Source organism: Canis lupus, chromosome 23 (genome assembly GCF_011100685.1).
Source record: "Canis lupus familiaris isolate Mischka breed German Shepherd chromosome 23, alternate assembly UU_Cfam_GSD_1.0, whole genome shotgun sequence".
NCBI classification, from domain to species: domain Eukaryota; kingdom Metazoa; phylum Chordata; class Mammalia; order Carnivora; family Canidae; genus Canis; species Canis lupus.
Window position 1 is genome coordinate 11557465 of NC_049244.1, and position 21920 is coordinate 11579384.

The 21920-nt window shown below is 46.0% G+C and overlaps 1 protein-coding gene across 12 annotated transcripts in view; it reads left to right on the plus strand.

Moving 5' to 3' along the window:
- The window catches only part of TRAK1 (trafficking kinesin protein 1), a 162355-nt gene that overhangs the window by 100614 nt on the left and 39821 nt on the right, over nucleotides 1-21920 (plus strand). For 10 of the 12 annotated variants that reach the window (XM_038570543.1, XM_038570537.1, XM_038570538.1 and 7 more), the window contains one exon: nucleotides 16614-16690. In XM_038570543.1, coding sequence (XP_038426471.1) covers nucleotides 16640-16690 — 51 coding nt within the window. In that variant the 5' untranslated portion in view covers nucleotides 16614-16639. Of the gene's footprint in view, nucleotides 1-2012; nucleotides 2302-16613; nucleotides 16691-21920 lie in introns of those variants that run through there. The other 2 variants (XM_038570539.1, XM_038570549.1) reach the window with 2 other exon arrangements.

The following is a 21920-nucleotide window of genomic DNA, read 5'->3' on the forward strand; positions in this document are numbered from 1 at the left end:
TGGGAGAGGGCACAGAGGAGAGATTTGGAGTGGGAGGCAGGGAATATCCTGAAGGACTAAACCCAGAAATATGGGGTGCCATGAAGAGTGTAAGATGGTTTGGTGTTCAAAATGCCATGTCCTAAATGTTTATTATATAATATATACAGACTTGGACATCATTTGTTAAGGATAACCTAGATTCGAGTTAAAAGCTAAGTATAAACAACTTGGTTATGAGTCATCACTTGAGAGTATTCTCAAATACATGAGATCAGCTTTTGTTTTCATTTGTACACGCCGTGGCCGAGTACAGTATCCTACACATCTTAGAGTCAGTCTGATATTTGCTGAATGAATAATGCACAAGGTGGAGATCCTCCCGCCCTCCCTCATTCCCTTGCCAGGGCTTCAGACTTATGGTCATTTGAATTGAATTAAGTCTAATTTGATCCCATTTATTGCGATTAAATGGCATTTTTCCCCAAGTGTGTGTCCTCATAAACATTGTATTTAAAACTTATGCAGATTTTCAAAATGTGATTTTAAACCCTCTGCCACTGAATTCTGCTAAGCCTCCTTTTTATAAAGAACCCATCTTTAACGTTGTAAAATGTAATAATCATTTTTCAGGTTCCAAAATATTAACCAGACAATGCATATGTCTCTAGGGTTTTATTTTTAAATAGCATTTTTATTCTGTTCTGGTTTTCTATTTGAGGCACTCATATGATCTTACATTCTTATGGAGGTAGCAATTCACGGTAGCAGACATTTTTAGCTCTCAAAACAGGATCCTCAGCCCTAAGGATCCAAAGATGAATAAGAACTATCACCTGAACCTGGGCAGAGACTTCTGTATGATGGTCTTGCCTCTGTGCAAAGCCTCCCTCTCGGTTACCTAGGGGAGGCAAATCAGCAGAGAGGTGGAATAGGTCTCCTGGTGTGGCTCTTAGGAACTGGGAGACCTGCCACAGTGTAGCTGGGAAGCAGCTGAAGCACAGACATTGCGGAATGTGCTGCAGTTCTTAGCTGCCAGCACTCGGGGCCACCTTCCAGTGGGTTTGATGGAAGAACCTGCCATTTTCACTTTTAAAGGCAAAAATCAAACACTACAGAGGAATTGGTATTGAGATACACAATTAAACCATGGATTCTTCTTCCAGGCAACAGTGTAAACTCTTAGGCTTTAGAATTTTTCCTCCTTATCCTAGCAATTAGAATTTGTAAGTCTGACTGTATACAACACAGATTTAGGAGGAGAGTGGGGGTTATAAAATGCAGATTTAAAAAGAGCAAATGCAATGTATTACCAAAGAAAGACTGAATTAAGCTTAAAACAGGTAGTGGTTGCTGCCTTTTTTTCCCCTTCTGCTAGTAATTAGAATGATCACTTTCTTCCCTGTTTAGCACTGTGGCAGGCTGTTACTCAGATTGGTCTCAGGGGCTCAGTCAGTTAAGTGTCTGCCTTCAGCTCAGTTCATGATCCCAAGGTCCTGGGATCGAGCCCCATGTCTGGCTCCCTGCTCAGCAGAGAGTCTGCTTCTCTCTCCCTCTGCCCCTATGGCCCTTGCTCATGCTCTCTCTCTCTCAAAATAAATAAATAAAATCTTAAAAAAAAAGTCAGATTGGTCTCAGAACACAGACCAAAATTCTCTCATCTGAGGCATTGGGCAATGATTCACCAGGGCAGCTCCTCTGCTGGAGTCCTACCTTTAGACAGGTGTACCTGCTTAAGGCTTGTTTGGTATTGCCCTGTGCAGTTGCTATGAAACTTCCAGGAAGCTACCATTCCTCATTGCTTCTGGGGGGAGGAAAAGTAGGGAGAAGACTCTGGAGGTGGAGAGCTTACCTGAAGTCCTACACCTGCCTGCCTGCCTCCTGTCTGAGTCCACAGCATCTGGCAAGGTCACGCTGGGGCAGGCAGGGCATTCCCATTCTGGCAGGTGCTTCTCCTGCCACGCCCCACCCTGGCCCTCCCCTGGCTTCTGGGAGCCACCCCCTTCCGGGTCTGTCGTGGGTGACGCTGGGCCAATGGCCCTGTGCACACCCTCCACTCCAGCTCAGCCAGGGAATGTCCTCTGCCCCGTCCAGGGCCCAGCGTGTACCCCAGGAGCTCTGGTTCCCATGGCTCCTCTGGGCAGACAGCTGGGAGCTACCCCAAGAACCGCCCCTTAGGGCAATGTTTGGGCTTTGGGGTGACTTCAGCAATGTCCCTGAGCGATGTGGGAAGGGAAGAAGGGTATTTTGAATATGACTACCAGGATGAAGAGAGGAAGCCCACCTGTGAGCGGCATGAAAGCCTGGACCTCTTGGAAGAGGGTAAATTCTGTACTTTGTTCAAATCTAACCCTTTACTTGTTAGTGTCTAAGTAGGCCTGGCTGTTTTAATTTTTATTTATTTATGGTAGTCACAGAGAGAGAGAGAGAGAGAGAGAGAGAGAGGCAGAGACACAGGCAGAGGGAGAAGCAGGCTCCATGCACCAGGAGCCCGACGTGGGATTCGATCCCGGGTCTCCAGGATCGCGCCCTGGGCCAAAGGCAGGCGCTAAACCGCTGCGCCACCCAGGGATCCCAGGCCTGGCTGTTTTACTCATCTCACAGCACTCTTTTATTTTCCTATTGAGGTATAACTTCAACTACACAGATCTTCCATGGTGAATGGCTTGAATAATGACCCCCACATAAAACCACATGCAGCATGTCCAGTGCCCTGAGAAGTCCCCTTGCACCCCAGGAGGGAGATCATTGTCCTGGCTTCTGTCACCTTAGATTTGTTTGCTCCTTTGTTCTTGTTCTATGTAGATGGAATCAAATAATGTGCATTATTTTGTCTGGCTCCTGTGGCTTAACCAATTCATACACATCATTGCAAATATCTGTAGTTGTCTGGGATTTTTGTTTGTTTTTTCCCCTTTCTGGCATTCCAGTACTCTGCTTTAAGAAGTTTAGTTGTTTTATTGTGACTGAATGGGTTTGGGTAAATTGGTGGGCAAGAGACTGAGTCATTAAATGAAGTGTGTTTTTGCACTGGCATTTATTTTTTTAAAAATCATATTTGAAATAGGGATTTTGTTTTAAACTTAGGATTTTTAAAGAATTTAAAAAAAAGATTTTAATTATTTATTCATGAGAGATACACAGAGGGAGGCAGAGACACAGGTAGAGGGAGAAGCAGGCTCCCCAAGAGGAGCCTGATATGAGACTCGATCCCAGGACTCCAGGATCACGCCCTGAGCCAAAGGCAGACACTCATTGAGCCACCCAGGCGTCCCTAAGGATTATTTATTTGAGAGAATGAGTGAGTGCGTGCAAGGCAGGGGGTTGGTGTGGGAAGGGGCAGAGAGAATCTGAAGCAGACTTCTTGCTGGGAATGGAGCCCAGTGTGGAACTTGATGCCAGGATCATGACCCAAGCCAAAATCAAGAGGTGGATGCTTAACTGCCTGAGCCACCCAGGTGCCCCAAAGTGGTTATTCTTTTTTTTTTTTTTTTTTTTAACTTTTTAAAAGAAGGCTCCATCCCCAGCATAGAGCTCAATGTGGGGCCTGAACTCAATCCTGTGATCAAGACCTAAGCTGAGATCAAGAGTTGGATGCTTAACCCACTGAGCCACCCAGTTGCCCCTAGGATTATTTCAAATATAAAAGTATAAGGGCTGATGTTGAAATCACCTGAGTACCCACCATTGGGTTCTATCAGAGAGATGCTGTTTTTGGACAAGTCTCAGGGTGTTAATGATAGGCCCAAAAGCTTGGTGTGAGTTTCCTAGTTGGGCTAATGTGGCTTTCACTCACAGCCCAGAGCAAGGGATTTTGGGGGTACAACTGGATGTTTAAGCAGTGACTGCATGTGTGTTCTTTAGGTCTTGGGTAAAAACAATCTGAATACCTTCTCAAAATTCTGCTCTGTGATGATTTATTTTCATGTCTCAACTTTTATTTTAAAAATTATTTATAATCAGCTGTATACCAAAAGTGTTTTTCTTTTGAGGTTTCTATTCTGGTAATTATTAACGTTTTACCTACAGGAAGTTAAAAACATTGCACTGGAGAAAGCAGGGAAAGGGAACAGCCAGAAGAGAGCCAGGGGGCTCCATGCTGAGGCCTGGTGCTTCACCTGGTCCTTTTGCAAAGGAGCTAGTGGGGGTAAAAGGAGGAGTGGCTGGCCGATGGAGACTATGCATTAGTCGGGTTCCTGGAAATGCTCAGGAGAAAGGTATCCATGTGCTCCTGTGGAGCCAGGACCAGCCCGGGTTTACCTGGATCAGCTAATGTTCCTTATGACTGTGCAACCCAGCATGTAGCCCATGTGCCCACATCACCTGGGAACTGGTTAGTGCTGCAAACTCTCAGGCCCCAGGCCCATGGAGTCACAACCCACCTTTTAACAAGATCTTCTGGAGATTCCCGTGCATATGAAAGTGTGACTGCCCATAGAGCTTATTAGTAAGATGATTTGAGAAACCAGTCATTGAACCATATGATTCTAAATTAAAGGCTACACAAGATTCTGGAGCAGTGTCTTATAGCCTAGTCAAGAGAAGAAAAAAAATTGTATTTCAAATATTTCCTATATCCATATTTTTAACTTTAAGAAAAAAAAAACAAACGGTGAGCCAGATGATGATGATGAGATCCAGTGTTTATTGTGTACTTACTGTGTGTGCCAGGCACCATTCTAGGTACTTTATGTGAATTTGTGCATTTAATCCTTAAAACAACTAAATGAGGTTAAGTGCTATTATAATTTTCCACTTTATAGGTTTATAAGAGAAAGCTTAAGTGACCTTGTCCAGAGTCACAGAGCTAGTAATGATTTCATCCTGAGTAGAATGGCTCAAGGGCCCTCTGCTCTTAACCATTATGCTAACAGTTCTCAAAGTGGGGTCCCGTCCCAGGAGCATCAGCATTGCCCAGGATTGTGTCAGAAATACACATTCTCAGGCCCTGTCCTCAGACCTGCTGAGCCAGACACCCTGGGGTGGAGCCTAGCCGACTGGGTCTTAACACGCCCTCCAGCTGATTCCAGTGTACATTGTCCTGTGCTGGTCCACATCTCATAGATAACCATGGGTGTTGGTTTGCAACTCCCTGTGGAGGTTCCCGGTGTAATCTGAAACCCGCCCCCATACTCCATGGGTAGGGATTGATGAAGAGGGCAGGCCACTCCAGATTGGTAGGTGACATGTTTAATAAGCAAAGAGAACTTTCATACAAGGCTTATCTTGGGTGGCAACAAGAGAGTGGATCTCGGCACCCACCTGCCAAACCTTAGAAGTTGATATAGAGGCTTTAACTGGGTTCAGTCACGCATACCATGCAGGTGTTCTCCACACCACATTATCTTCTCAAGGCCGAGTCCCTGGAGCTGCCTCTGGGAGCAGGAAAGGCAAGCTGAACTCACATTCCAAGGACAGGGAAGGGGAGCCTCCAAATGCCTGAGTCCAGTTCACAGGTCAACTGGAGGTGGCTTCTTTTTGTTGACATCCCCTAACACAATGTCCCTACTTTATGATCATATTCAAGTGGGCACTGCTCTGTATTTGCCATCTTAGGATTACATTCTCTTCTCTTTTGTTTTTTCCCACCCTACTACCTCCTTCCTTTCTCCAGTAAAATGTTTAGCTGTCGTGGGGTGCCTAGGAGGCTCAGTCAGTTAAGCAACTGACTCTTGTTTTCAGCTCAGGTCATGATCTCAGAGTCCTGAGATTGAGCCCTGCACCAGGCTCAGTATTTAGTGTGGAGTCCGCTTGGGACTCTCTCTCTCCCTTTCCCCCTTAATACATAATTCTTTAAAAAAAAAAAAAAAAAAAAAGTTTAGCTCTCTTATAGGGGTGAATTGTCAATAATTTCAAGACAGTAGGCTAAAAAAAAAAAAAAAGTTTATTGCCAACATGCTCAGTTTTCTTTGTAAAATCAAATTCATGAGACAGGCTTCTAGCCTGAAGGAAATCTGGGGCATAGATCACAAGATAGAGGTTGCTTTGGAAGGTTTGGTTCCTGTGGCCAGTCCTGTGTCCCAGAGCAAGCCACTTGCTGGGCAGGACCTTGCTTTTCTCCGACACCGTCACACCACCTGGGTCTTGAGTTAAGGGAAGCAAGTGTGTGTGTGGAAGAGAAGTGCTCTCGAATAATGAAATTATTTGCAGGATGTGGCCATAACTGTTCCCTGGATTCTGAGCTGGTTTAGGTGGTTTTCTTCCCTGCTAACTGATCTAAAAGAGGTGCTTCTGGGGACTTCTGGGTGGCTCAGTGATTGAGTGTCTGCCTTTGGCTCAGATCGTGATCCTGAAGTCCTGAGATTGAGTCTGCATCAGGCTCCCTGCAGGAGCCTGCTTCTCCCTCTGCCTGTGTCTCTGCCTCTCTCTCTGTATGTGTCGTGAATAAATAAAATCTTTAAAAAAAAATTTCAAGAAGAATTTAAAAAACAAACCAAAAAACAAAAAAGAAGTGCTTTTGGTTGACAGCTGAAGGACGGATTTAATATTTGGATTGTTCTAAGACCTGTGAATACAGGAGACGTTTATTTTCTTCCAGTCACCTTGTGAGGGTGATAGGCACTTTGTAATGTCACCCTTCAACCTTCAAAACAGCCTTTGAAATAAATGCTATTCCCGTTTGCAGTCCAAGCAACTGAGGCCCAGCTAGATTGTCCTGTCCAGAGTTCCACCCATGTCACCCTGCCTGGGGGTCTGCCTTCCACCACACCCAGGCATGAAGCTGATGGAGTTCAGGGCCCTTCCTGGCATCTCATTTAATCGTTTTAACGCACAGAGTGGGTGCTCATAGGGCGACCGGGCTTCCGGGAGAAGCAGCTTGCTCACACCAGGCAGCTGCGAGAGGCAGCTTGGCTCTCACTGTCCTCTGCAGAGAACATGTCTCAGCTCTGTGTCTTCTGGCCACGGAGGCCTTGAACAGTGCAGAAACAGAATTGACCTCAAGCACTTTTGGGCTGTGTGGCGTTCTCAGAGGAGGGCTCTGCTTGTTTGTCCTGGTACCCTCTGCCTCGGGGCGAGAGCAGGCAGGGGGTACATCTCCATGCCGCTGGGAGTGGGGTTGCAGATCATGCCCCCTCTGCGCCCAGCAGGGTGTTGGCACCAGCCACCAGGAAAACACTGGCGAAGATAGTCAAGTTTTGTGGTCACTTCCTTATCGTTTCCTGTGTGGCAGATTCGTACCACATTCTCAAAGGAGTGCCCAAGGAAGCCTGATCTCGTAATTTCTCCTCATCTGGACGCTCCTGAGGTTGTTACCCAACTGCAAGATTCCTTACCCGATTCCTGGCAGCTGGCGGCATTTGAAAAGAGTGTATGGAATCCTCTGGGGTTTTTGGTTTTCTGAGCCCATGGCTGCAGGAGAGCCTGTGTTCTGTCCTCAGAGGTAGCTGCTGATGGCCAGGATGTGAGTGGCTACATCAGTCTTTGGCACAAAGGGCAGTTTTCAGGTGTTGAGCCCTAACTGGAAATCAGTAAGGAAGTCGGCCCATCTGCTTTCTGGCTTAAGACCACTGCTACTTATGAGTTGATGCCTTTCTTTTTAACACGGCTTCTTTCTTAGAAGTTTCCTACTTCATTATCTCTTTGTGCCACACTAGACTTGATATGGCCCATTTCTAGATGGCTTCTCTCTCTCTCTGCCCCCCCCCCCCCCCAGGAAGCTGGGAGGAAAGGGGAGGTGATTCTCTAGGACATTTGCTTATCTTGGGGTGACAAAATATACACTGGGGCCTTGTTTTCACCCCTCTCTGGGGTGTTAGTTAGACATGAGCCTTTTTTTTCCAAAGACTGGTCTGGGAGAAAACAGAATCTTCCTTTTTATTATTATTATTGTTTTTTGAGTATCAGTTATGTGTTGGTTTCCAAATAAGACTGCATTGCCTTCACGGGACCTACATAGCCCAGGTGGGAGGGGACATGGGACATTTGTAAGACTTATGTCCGTTATGGTTGTGGCCATGGCCATTTTGGGTGGGTCTTCACCCTCTTCCTATACCCACTTCAAGGGCTGCATCAAAATAGTTATTTTGTGATATATATATATATATATATATTATATATATATATATAATAGTTATTTTGTGTTATAAAAGTTATAATGTGTGTCTTCTTTTTTTTTTAAAGATTTTTATTTATTCATGAGAGACACAGAGAGGCAGAGACATAGGCAGAGGGAGAAGCAGGCTTCATGCAGGAAGCCTGATGCGGGACTCAGTCCCAGGACTCTAGGATCATGCCCTGAGCCAAAGGCAGACACTCAACCACTGAGCCACCTAGGTGTCCCCCCAAATAACATGTGTCTTATGGGTCTTAGTAGTTAATCCACTTGCACTGTTGGGCCAAGTCTAAATTATTTTGAAGATAGATGTTGAAGGAGAACAGCGATGCCAGGGATGAGACTCTACCTTGGAAAGAGAATGGATGTGTCATGCCTGGGGAAGACAGTCCAGAGTCCCTCTTTTCAAAAACTGGAGAGAGGTGGCTCTTGGTTTCTTTACCAGTGTATCATGAGAGCTAATTTTACTGACAGTCATCTAAGCAGACGTGGTCTCTGTGGGGTGAACTAGTCCATTTATGTGCCTTTTATTAGTGCTGATTTTGAGGTGAGGGATTGCTGTGGCTACACAGTTGTGGTCTGAGGAGGGCTCGGTTGGGGATCAAGATAACAAACGAAGGCTTTTACATTGCTGTGTAGCGGGGAAGTGCTTGGAATACAGTCTGTCTAGTTCCAGTTTATGTAGCTACGTGTTGTTTGGGTAACTTAAAATATTGGGATATAACTTAAAATAGTGTAAAACTCAGCTACTTTGAACAGTGTAATGCTTTTGAGGAAATTCTTTGAGTTGTTTAGCTATCACCCTAGTCCAGTTCTAGAACGTCTGAACGCCCTACCCGTGTGAGCTCCTTCATGCCCGTTCATGGCTAGTCCCATTCCCGCTCCCAACCCAAGGACTCCACGAATCTGCTTTCTCTCTCACTTGCTTCTATGGGATACTGCACAGGAAGGAATCCTACAGCTTGTGGTCTTTTGTGTTGGGCTGCTTCTAAGCAGGCCTCTCCACGTTGCTGCGTGTACCAAACCTGCATTCCTTTCTATGGCTGTAGAACTCGACAGGCACAGACTACCACATTTTGTTTATCCATTCATCAGGAGAGGTTCCTTTGGGTTGTTTCCACATTCTGACTGTCAGGAGTAATGCTGCCGTAGGCATTTGCATACTTTGCAGCTTTGTGTGGACATGGGTTTTTTTTCTTCCTCTTCCATAGGGGCATAGGGGACTTCTAAAGTCTGTGACCTTAGGCCATTCATCTAACTTCTCAGAGCCTGAGGTCCCCTGCCATAAAGTATGGGGACACGTGTCTAACCTACTGGCATGGTGTCAGGCCTGGGTACGCAGGGGTTGGTTGCTGCTGTATGGCTGGGGAAGAATAGCCATTTACAGATGTCCCCCTGCCCTCAGGGCACCTGGGTGGCTCAGTTGGGTTAAGTGTCTGCCTTTGGTTCAGGTCATGATGTCAGGGTTCTGGGATCAAGGCCTGCATTGGGTTCCCTGCTCAGCGAGGAGCCTGCTTCTCCTCTGCTCCTCCCTGCACTCATGTTCTCTCTCACTTGCTCTGCATGTTCTCTCTCTCTCTCTCTCTCTCTCTCTCTCTCAAATAAATAAATAAATAATAAAGATGTTGCTTTCATCAAAATGCTTTGCCAAATCAGCCAGGTCTGGGTGTCTGCGAGCTAGCTGCCCTCCAAGGGAAGGCTGACTGGGAAAGGCACAGTTTTTGTTTTTTGTTTTTAAGATTTTATTTATTTATTCATGAGAGTCACAGAGAAACAGAGACACAGGCACAGGGAGAAGCAAGCTCTCTGCAAGGAGTGGATGTGGGGCTCAATCCTGTGACCCCGGGATCACACCCTGAGCTGAAGGCAGACACTCAACCGCTGAGCCACCCAGGTGTCCCGAAAGGCACAGTTTTTACAATGGTGGACTATTGTCCTGCTGGGCCACAGGGAGGAGCAGGAGAGAGATGGTCCCTGCAGAAGGAAATAGGCACATGTGGCTCCAAGCCAGATACCAAGAATGGCATCGTAGGGTGAGCATGAGCTATGATGGAGAATGGCCATGGGTGGCAGGCTAGGAGCCAGGTAAGGATGGTTCTGATATGTCATATATATATATATATATATATATATATATATATATATATGAATTGAGGTTGCTGTTTGTTGGTAGTGGCAGAGCTGGTGAGGATTTTTAAAGCAGAACATTGACTAAATTCAAAAATGTGTAGACAAAGCTTTAAATAAAGGACATTTGTTTTGCAATGCCTGGAAATTTAGCACCAGTTGTGACTCATTTAGGATTTCATGGGGATCTTTTTAGCCTTGGCTTTCAGGTTCTGAGCCTTCCAGCCCTTGCCAGGAGCAGGGCAGTACTTATTAGGTTTACTTCCTGGAGGATTGGGGGCCAAATGTAGGGATGCTTTTTCTTTCTTTTTCTTTTAGATTTTATTTATTTATTTATTCATGAGAGACACACAGAGAGAGGCAGAGACACAGGCAGAGGGAGAAGCAGGCTCCATGCAGGGAGCCCAATGTGGGACCAGATCCTGGACCCCAGGATCATGCCCTGAGCTGAAGGCACAACACTGAGCCACCCAGGCATCCCTGAGGATGCTTTTTCAACTGACAACTGCTATTCCTGCTCACAGAAGAGAGGGATAACCCACTGATTTGTGGACCATTCTCTTCTCTGACACCTAACTGCCAGCTCCTGTCTCAACTGGGCATTTTGGAAGTTATTCGATAGGTTTATGGTTTTTATAAATATTATAGAAAATAAAATTTACTTTTCAAAAAATTTTAAGGTAAGAGGAGAAATTATCAAGGAGAGGGACTGAAATCAGGTTCTAAAAAAAGTTGAAAAACAGTGTTCTAATTAATTAAAGAAATGACCTACAAATAGGCTGGAACACATAGCCAAACAATGCAAAATGCAAATATAATGGACAGTTATGAATATCTTCTCTCCATTCATGGATATTGGTGACTTGGTCTTCGTGTTATTATAAGGGAGCTGTGTCTCCTGAGGTCTTGGCATAGACACACACACACACGTATATATTTTTATAATTTAGTTTTATGTAAATGTGCATTTATGGTTGTATACATACATACTTGTATGTGTGCAAAATATTTATTTGCTCCAAAAATATGTAAAACTGACATAGGAGAAATATCATCAAAATTAGGTTAAGAAGTGGTGAGAGCTAATTGTTTATACAACTTTAGGAGAATCTTTCCACCACAACCCAGTATATAAATGAGTAGTGAGGGCTGTCAACCGTATTTTCTCAGAGAAGTCTGATAAAGCCAAAATGTCAAGGGGGCCTTGTCAAGCCTGTTAATGTGATGAGAAGGCACAAGTTCCTAGGGAGAGCGGGTTGTGTGCTGGAACCTTCTTGCCATCCATTTCCTTGGCCAGGCTTCCTGCGTTCCACCTCTGACCTCCTGCTTTGGCTGCTCCACCACCTGCACTGCCCCTGCCCACTTCTCCCACGCATGCCCTGGGGCTCCTTTGGATGCCCAGTCTGGCCTGACCCTGGAGGCCCCCCCACCCCATTGTTTTCTTCCCTGTGTGTGTTTCCTTGGGCCTCAGGTCATCACCCCTGAGCTCCCTTCCCTGGCATCATCATCTCTGCATTAGGCAGGGACTGGTTTCTATTCAGGGCCTGCTCTCTGTAGATATTGGGGATTTCTTGGCTGGCATCTTCTGTCTATGAACAGGAACTGTAAAATGGCTGCCAGCATTTATTCTCAAAATTGTTTTGGGGGTGGTTTACTTTGCATAAAGCTTGCGTTCCTGATTTTCAGCCAAAGTGGCCTGCCTGCACCTCTCACCCCAGAGCGGCACCCTCCTCCCTCCTCCAGTTAGCTGACAGCCCAGTACGGGCCTCCCTCCCCCTGCCCAGCCAGCCCAGGGCCACTCATCTGAATCTGCCTTCATGATTCCACCTGCCCACTCAAGTGTTTGATTCTTTTCTCATTGCAAGTTGGATCCTTTGGAACCATGACTTAGTACCTCCAGCTTCTGGGAGGGTGTTCCTCCTGTAGGGGGCCTCCTGCTGCAGGGCATTGTACACGACATGGCACATTATTCCATGGGGATCTCAACCCCTGTCCCCTTTGCCGGTGTTTGCACTAGGTCAACCCCATTGTGCTTCTGGCCTTCCAATGCATGTGCCTGTCTTGCTGGGGGCAGGGATGGGAGTGGATGGGGTGGGGTGGTGCAGTAGACCTAGGAAACAGAGTGCTCATGTACCCTCTGTCCCAGTGAGAAGCCCAGATCTTATCTGATTTACCGTCCTGTCTCAACTCTCTCAAGAGACCACTCCTCTCCATTTTCACAGCCACTTCTTTGAATTAATCAACAGCCTTGACCACAACCCTGCCCCCCCATCCCTACCCCATTTCTCTTTACTGTAGCCAGAACACTCCCTCTTTGAGAACCCTCCAGTGGCTTTTGCTGTCCCATCGTGAAAGTCCAGACTCCTTAAAGGGACTTGCCAGGCCTCACACATGCTGGGCCCCTGCCCAAGGTTGCCCTGATGGGGCACATGGGCTGTGTGTTTTCTGGGTGCCCTCAGAAGGCATAGGTCTTCTCTCCTGGTCAGCACAGAGCCTGCTGCACATGGGATGCACTTTAGTGTGATACTGCAAGAACTGTGCTGTGTGTACGGTATATCTGCTTTGCCTGTGTAGGTTATACTTCTCTTTCTAGAGTCTTAGACCCTAGTTTTCTCATGTTACTATAGAGGTTTACAGCTGTTCTTTTACTGTGGCTTTTTTTTTTTCTTTTAAAGATTTTATTTATTTATTCATGAGAGACACACACACACGGAGAGAGGCAGAGACACAGGCAGAGGGAGAAGCAGGCTCCATGCAGGGAGCCCGATGTGGGACTCAATCCCTGATCTCCAGGATCACGCCCTGGGCTGAAGGCAGTGCTAAACCACTGAGCCACCCAGAGATCTGCTACTGTGGCTTTTTTTTTTGTTTTGTTTTTTTGAACATCCTCTGAGTGGAAGTGGGTTGATTTGTTAGCACCCCCTTGGTCTGAATTGGAACCTCCATTTGGAATGTTGTTCCCATGGAGAGAGAAACAAGACCATGGTTTATTGTAGATTGAGTATCTAGAAAGTCAGTGCTTGGGAGGTGCAGCCTGTACTTATCTTACTGTTTAAGGGCATTGTTGGTTGCTTTCCCACCTCATTGTTCTCAACCCTGCCCTCTCATTTCTTGGAAGAGAAACCCAAGACACACATGGCAGGTCTTGTCTGGGGCCTCATGACCTTGGTAGAGTCCCCTATGGAAACCTAAGCCTCAGAGCCCCAGTGCCAGGGATCTCTCCCTTACACCACAGATGTTTCTTGTTCTGTTTATGCTTCTTGAATGTCGTCGATGTGTGCTGGCCTCAGCCTCACCCTTGTATCCTCTGTGGCTCCCTAGCTTAAGATGCAAGCCAGACTGACCTAAGTGCAGTCCTTGCCATGCAGACTCATTGGCTGTGATCTTGGTTGGGTCCTTTAACATCTGTTTTCTCATCTGTGGAATGGTCATCATGACAGCACCTACCCTGTAGGGTTGCTGTGAGGATTCAGGAAAAAACACATAAAATCCCCAGACATAGCAGGTACTCTATAAATGTTAACTGCAGCCCTGCTGGGATCCTCTTCTTATGTTGACATTTGCCATTTGCTAGCCGTATGACACCAGAGGAGTTACTTAACTTCTCTGGGCCTCAGGTTCCCGTTTATAAAATGGGGTTAGTTTAAGTTCCTATCCTGTCGTATTTATCAATAATCCGAAGAGAGGGCTATTGAACATGGCCACAGGAAATGTGCTCAGTAAAGGTCTGCTGCTTCTGTTACTGATTTCTCTAAAAAGTTGCATCAGGGAGGATTCCAGGACCTTATATTATAGTCAACTGTATATTTTCTGAAAAATATTTTAAGTAATTTTTCCCCATCACTATGCATGGTCACTACAAAAAAAGTTAAAATTTATAATGCCATCGAAATGTCAATATTTTTATGGCTATCCTGATTTTTTTCCACTGTGTATTTACTATAAATCAGTCCCTCTTGTCCCCATTGGGATTAAATGTATTTTTTTTTTTAAATATAACTGGAATAACAATGCACATACTCATGGTCAACCATGGTTTTTCATCTGTGACTCTGACTTCTGAAGCTGGGATCTCTCAAAGGCCTGGGGATTTTTGGAAGGTCTCTACCTCACAATCTGCAGCCCTAACTGAACATGAAAGGTTACACCTGCCCTCCTGTCACTGCACACACGGCAATAATATGTGTCTGACTGGTTAATGCTAGAAAGCAAACCACTGGTCCAAGGGTACATCTTATTGGATCAATGGTTAAAGCATGTTAAAGCTTCTTAAAAGGAAGCATGAGGGATCTTTGTGGCGGTGGATACACAAACCTACATGCATAGGTAATATGATTGTTAGAGCTTACTTACTAGTCACAGCAGGTGCACACATGCACACTCAGATGAGCAGGAGTTAATAAGAGAAGATCTGAATCAGATTCATGGACTGTATCAATGTTAGTGCCCTGGTTGTGATATAATTTTACAAAATGTTACCACCACGGGAACTGGGTGAAGGGTGTAAGGGATCTCTGTATTACTTCTTATATCTGCATGTGATTATCGACACATGATTAATTTTAAAAATTAGCTTAAAAAATGTGAGTATGATTTCTGATGACTACAATCCTGGAGGAAAAAGCAGCTCTGAATCCTGCTCTCTTTATTATGTTACAGTGATGTGGAGCCGGATTAATTAAAGTCGAGCTGGGTTTTCTTTTTCTCTACAACAGCAGAGGACTCTGTTCTCTAAGTTAGGGGGTAAGAGGTGGGCACTAAGCAGGCCCCCTAGTCACAACACCGGTTTCAGCACAGAGGCCTTTTGTTACTGCTGGGGTCTGTTTCTGGTTAATGAGCCAGGCCTGCTGATGGTTGCCTGCGGGGCCAGCAGGCGGGCTGGGGGCCCTTCTGCATCTTTTCCTACAATACTGCTGGAGCACAGTTGTCCAGCATGAAAACTAACTCCTGCAGGGGTGCAGGAATCCTCCCTTAAGGATTTCTCATGACCCCGAGCTGTTGAACAATTTACAGCAATTTGAGCTGGACTCCACCTCCATCCAATTAAATTCTGGTTTAAACCAACTCTTGCTTTTCCTGAAGTCAGCCCCACTGGAGGTTGAAGGAATGAAAGTGCAAAAGTGCTTGAGGCAGTGCATTTCCTCCCAGCTCCCAGAGAACTGTTGAGTTCAGGAGAAAGCTGGAAGGGGGTTTCAGATTTGGAACCAGATTTCAGGTCTCCTTAAGCTAGAAAATCATTCCAATGGATCGGATTTCTCTGAGCTCCTTCACTAGGATGATCTGTACTTGCATTTAATAAAATATTTAGAGACCTATCGGATTCCAGTTACAGCTTGCCATTAGCAAGGCTATGGAGGTTAGCTTAGTAATACACTTAATTCTCAACTGCCTTGCTTGGGCTGTTACTGAATGTGGGTCATTGTCAAAGCTGAAGCATGTCTTCACCTCTTAAGGAATTATTTTGTAGAGTCTTAATTATAAAGAGTTACTTAGATGTTACTTATTGCAAAAGTGGCAAGTCTAAAAATGTTTACTGCTTGAGTCCTAAACCCATTTACATTCATTCCTTCCTCTACAGAATAAAACCTATGCTACTTTCTTGGTGTTTGTGGAATTGCAAATCAATTCCTTGTCATTGATTTAAAATAAAACCACCCTGCTATTTTTTTAGCCTAGGACTAAAGTGTTCCTTCATCGCACAACCTTTTTCTTCAACAGGAGAACAAAGGCCCACATGTCCTAAAGTGGCCTGCATGTAGCCTCTTACGACCACAAGAAATTATATATGTGGTGAAATATCACTCCGTCACAAACACGTGTGTTTGTGTATGGCAGGAATGGTATCGGCCTTTTTGGTGTTGATTAAAAAGAATCTACGACCCTAGTTTTCATGGTAGAGAAACTGGTTGCATAGCCTTAGAATTTAGGCCATTTGCAGGGGGAGGGGAGGGGCTGCACCATGATGAAATGATCAGCTGGGATTGCTATTTGCTAACTATACCAATAGCCGCTTTCTGAAGGACCCCACTCTGTCCATGTGGTTGGGTCTCTATGGTTAGCAAGAGACCCTGTGATTCTGATAATTCACACAGTGGGGGCCCTGCGGCCGACCCATTTCAGTTTGCTGAATTTATATGAGGCCAGAACCCCTTCTCCAGTGCCTTGTCCTCAGCGCCACCTCTAAGTGTGCACACAAGTGCATGCGCATACACACACAGTCAGAACCTTGCAGGATCCAGAGTTACCCCATCCCTGGAGCCCCCCTGAGGCTCTTCCCTGAAACTCGGAAACAAAATCCAGTGCTGCTCAGCTCATGTGGGTTGAACCTGGCAGAACCAGCGACCCTTTGTGCTCAACATGCAGGCACGACATGAGGGCCGCTTTTTTAGGGGGGGTCATTTGCTTGGCTGGTTTGTGACATCAGGAGTTCATCACCACTTTTTTTTTCTTGCAGTTTTATGTGCTGAAAGAGTTGGCCAGATGACTAAGACATATAATGACATAGATGCTGTCACTCGGCTTCTTGAGGAGGTAAGTGTTTCCGGGGAGGCAGAGAGCCATTTATGATTGACTGGTTATAACTTCTGTTGATTAAAGCATACATTATTGTCTTCTCCGTGAAAAATCCCCAAAACGGGGCCCTCCCAGGGTATGGTACCATGGCTTTACTTTTTGAACTGGTAGCTCTACAGGTCTTTGTAGCTGTAACTTTGTCCAAGGTATGTTAGATTTTAAAAGGAATGTTTTAATGACACAAAATAGGAATATTTGCTAGAAAACCCAGTGTGAGATTTTTCCTTACATTTAACACTGTATTTTAAGGATATCTGCAAGTGTCAGAAAAATACATCATTAGTCTATCTTTGTAATTTTTTTTAACTTACATGAGGTTAAGGAGAGATTATGCAGCATAGAAATAATCAAAATCACCATGGGGAAAAGAAATGAGAAAACTTGCTTAGGATTGGATGAGCTGCTAGTATTTCAAAGACTTTGGTTTTCTCGGTTTCTTCTTAGCATTCTGTTGACAGTTGGGAATCCTGGTCCTGTGCACACCTCTACAGACAGATGAGCACCATGTGTGCACCCTCATGCCTAGAACTCGCCAGAACACAGCAGGTTCTTCTAGGTATATATTGAGTAAGTGCCCATCTCTAAACGTTGTCAGTCCTTGATGGCACCGGTACTTACCTAGACCCTTGTTTCTGCTCTGGAACCAAGATTGACTTTGGATCATGTCACCAGTCACTAGCTCATCTCCAGAACAAGAGTAGAATAATGTGCAAGACACAGAAATCATTGTTGTCATTTTCAGCCAGTGGCAGGACAAGGTTGAAACATAGGACGGAACAGGAGTGGTGGGACCTGGAGTTTCGGGAGACATCTATGTATCCCATTTTTTATGTCTCTCTTTCCCTCTGTTTTTCGCATCTGTACATCCAGTATTCTTATATTCTGAGGGCTAGACTCTCTGGATTCTCCCCTGAGTTCCCCAGGGCTCACCTGCCCCCAGCAGTCTGCTCCTCTCCTTCCCCTATAGCCAGCCCTCCATAGCCAGGTAGAATGTGGGCAAGAGCTGAGACTGCCTGGCCACCTGCATGTCATGGCAGTACCAACAACTCAACCCCAAATAAGTGATGTTAGGTTTTGGGCTGTGTGACAGGGCCAATGTGAGGCATTTTAGGACACAGGCCTTCTGGTGGTACTCTCGTTGCTGCCATATGGGCTGGCATTAGGTACTTGGGAGGCTAGCTTGGTTGGCACCACTGACTTTTTTTTTTTTTTTCCTTCAAAATTTTACTTATTTATTCATGAGAGACACAGAGAGAGGTAGAGACATAGGCAGAGAGAGAAGCAGGCTCCCAGTAGGGGGTCTGATGCGAGACTTGATCCCAGGACCCCAGAATTGGCCTGAGCCAAAGGCAGACACTCAACTGCTGAGCCACCCAGGTGCCCCTGACACCACTGACTTTTGAAAATGGTTCTTCACAGACCCCTTCCCACTGTGTCCTTTCCCCCAACAGTGCCAGGCTGTCCACATCCTCTAGTATTTCCCTAGTATTTCCAGCATCCATAACTCACCCCACACTGTTAGTCTGTTAGGTCTTCTGAGAGGGCTACATCAGGACCATTCTTTTCATTCCAAGGTGATTCCACTCCTCTGGTCCCCAGAGCCTCAGCTGTCAGGTTTCTGTTTCTCTCTACAGCTGCCCCCCAACCCAAGCCTGTGGTGACCACTTTGCCCCACGCCCCCATACACACACTTAAAGACACTTAGAAGTCCTCACTGTGGTGTCCAAAGGCACACACTGATCATGTTCTGAAATCTCCTCTAGCTTGTCGCCAGGGACCTGCCCCGTCTTTCCCTGGCCTTGAGCTCTATGCTGTTGGGCTCATGGGGACCTTCGAAGCTGACCATCACCACGGCCCCCAATGGTCTGTACCCCCCTGAGCCTCCAGCACAGGAGTCATCCTGCAGGTCCCTTTGTCTTGTTCACACAGCTGGATTACCTAGAAGCTTTTCCAAGGCGGGGACCATCTGGGTGGTTTCTTTTCTCTTCTTTTTTTTTTTTTTAATTATTTTTTTATTTTTTTTTTAATTTTTATTTATGATAGCCACACACAGAGAGAGAGAAGCAGAGACATAGGCAGAGGGAGAAGCAGGCTCCATACACTGGGAGCCCGACGTGGGATTCGATCCCGGGACTCCAGGATCGCGCCCTGGGCCAAAGGCAGGCGCCAAACCGCTGCGCCACCCAGGGATCCCTCTTTTCTCTTCTTACCTTGGAAACGACAGGCCTTTCATAAATGTCTGCAGCTGTTGTCATGCCTGTTATTGAGGGTAGATTTTTACTGAAAGCCATTTGTTGTCCCTGCATCATCTCATCAGTTCTGTGGTAGCTCTTAGCCAGAAGTGCAACTGCTTGTCCCATTCTCAAAGGGACCTGAACCAGAGGACAGAAGATGCCTTCATGGCTGCACAGCTGCTTTCCACCCAGGCTGGTAACTGTGATGCGTATGACACTTGCATTTGGCAATGCATTCACTCCCCTATTTAGGGTTTTTGTTTTTTTTTTTTTAAAGAAAAAAAAACCCTTTTTAAAATCTATTTATTCATGAGAGAGAGAGAGAGAGAGAGGCAGAGACACAGGCAGAGGGAGAAGCAGGCTCCATGCAGGGAGCCTGACATGGGTCTCAATCCTGGGATTCCAGGATCATGTCCTGGGCTGAAGGTGGCACTAAACCGGTGAGCCACCTGGGCTGCTCTTTTTATTTAGTTTTGGAGAGTATGGCCTGTTGGTTGTTGGAGGGACATTTTTACTTTAAAAGCACAAACCAGATAATATTTTTTTTTTATGAGATGCTGCCTCCACTGCCCCCAGTTCTTGGCTTCTGCTGGGGTGGAACTGGCAGGGCCTGGTGATCCCTCCACAGGCCAAGACCTGTCTCTGCTTGGAAGTCCGAGGGTTGCTCCCGAAGGATCTTGGGATTATAGCCCTTCGTGCAGATACTAGGTGTCCGTAGTCCTTCCCACCCCCCCCCCCCCCCCCCCCCCCCCCCCCCCCCCCGGCAATCTCCCAAGCAAGTGTCATGCTGCAGAAAGCATGCAATCATCTTTTTTTAAAAACTGAGCTGTTGGAAAGAATATTTGTGGGACACTTTCTTCAGGTGGTTTTGTTGTGCCTTCTTTGTTCTCTTTATTTTTAGCAGCTCACCTTGGCTGTAGTCTGTGTGTATCTGTGTTTTATCTATAATGCCATTCTTCTTGTCGTGATAAGGACCACCTCTGAGTCACTGCCTTTCTTAGGAACTAGGCGGATTCCCGGTTAAAGTTTAACTGCTTCGGTCACGTGACTTCGTACGTGCTGTGTTTTGCTTGGCTTGGCTTGGCTTTGGTTCCTAGGCCTGCCACACACAGGCTGGGCGCTGGGGAGATGTACACAGGATGCCAAAGCCTGGGGCCAGCGGGGAACTTTTTGCTTCTGCCTTTCAGGGGAAGCCGATGCTGCAGCTTGCCTTGGCTTCCTGCCTTTGGATTTACCTTTGGGCAGAGCTTGCCTCACCCAGCCCACGCCCCAGTTTGGAGAGGGTTGTTCCGAGGGCCCCTTAGTCATGCTTTTTATCCTGAGATTGGTGAATGAGATGAGTCAGCCATGAAGTGGGAGGCTTGCTGCTCTGCATCTCCGAGGGCTGTGTCAGACAGCACAAGTGCCACTGGCAAAAGAGAACACAGACAGGAAGAGGGAGCGAGCAACTGGAACGAGCTCCATCCACCTGGCCACATTTTCCTGACGAATGAGGGAACCAGCTCTTTTAATAGTTCATTTTCAAGGGCCTAAATTATTTGTGATCTCTCATTCCCACTGTAGTTCAACCCTGGGGTCATTTCCTAGCTGTTTTCCTGTTTTTAGTAGTAAACACTTTTCATATGTTGGCTGGTTGTAGCAATTGGGAATGTTTTCGTTCCTGTAATCCTCCAGGAGAAAACCAACCTGTCCTCTTAGTAAAGAAAAACCAGAGCCACTACAATAAGTTTTTAGTTATTGTAACTTGTAGCTGAACTATTTTTAGATGACTTTTAAGTAATCTCCACACCCACAAGCCATTCGAACCCACAACCCTGAGATCAAGAGTCACATGCTCTACTGACTGAGCCAGCCAAATGCCCCCTCTTCGATAACTTTTAGACACCATGTAACTTGTTTAATTTTTTTCATTTCATCCATAAATATTTTTACTAGAAGTTCTTGCTCCCCCCCACCCCAGTAGAGAGTTTTTGTTTATATTACTATAAAGATGAGATTTTTGGTGTAGATGAGGTGAGAGCTGCTCCACCATGGGGCAGGGAGGTTGAGGAGCCCCCAGGTGTGAGGTTTGGGGTGTCATGGGGAAGGTGTGGGGCTTCACTGAGTGCACAGCCCATTGGTTTTTCTCCCCCTGCCCGTTGCTCTTGGGTTTTGGCCTCTATGTGCTTTGGGAAGTCTTCACCATTCTTCGGGTGCTCCAGCTGGCCTCACCCAGCAGGCTTTCATAATTATAATTTTTGCTTGGTTTGTTTGCCGTGAAGTCTGCACACAGAATGTAGCTAAGGCATACAGAATGTCTGTGCTCGTTGGAACTTAATATGATGCATGTCATGATGGATGCATGATGGCAGTGGAGAACAGTGAAGCCTGTGACATTAAACACTTGGCTGGGTATTCAACCTGAGAATTTGTTGTGGTAGAGAGATTTCATTGACTTGAGTTAGGTTTGTGGAGACCACTTCCAAAGAGAAATGGACACTGGTATTGCAGTTTTAATTGAGTGTTAGCCAGCCGAAACTATTTGAACAAGATGCTAATTTTAAGTCGGCCTGGAGAGAGGTTCCCTCCCACAATTCCTTTGAGTCCTTTCCTCCGCGTACCAAATAAGCACACATGTTGAGTCTCAGAAGTGATAAAGGGCCACTGAGCTGAATGAAAACCCTCCTTGGAAGACACTAACCAGGAGGGATGAGTACACAGAGATGAGCATCTCAGTTCACTGGGCAGTCACTGCTCCCCTTTGTTCCTTGGCAGGCGTACGAGGAGGCACACATTATGGAATAAGTTGGAAGTATTTGTGGCTCCCATGCTGTGACACCTGGCTGGCTTCTGGGGCAGCAGTGGGAGAAGTGACAGGTTTCGGAATTGTGGGAAACTGAGGAAAGTCACCATTATCCCACGCGTGGGACAGAGGGCCAGATTCCTGAAATCCAGAGTCTTCTCAGGCTGTACTT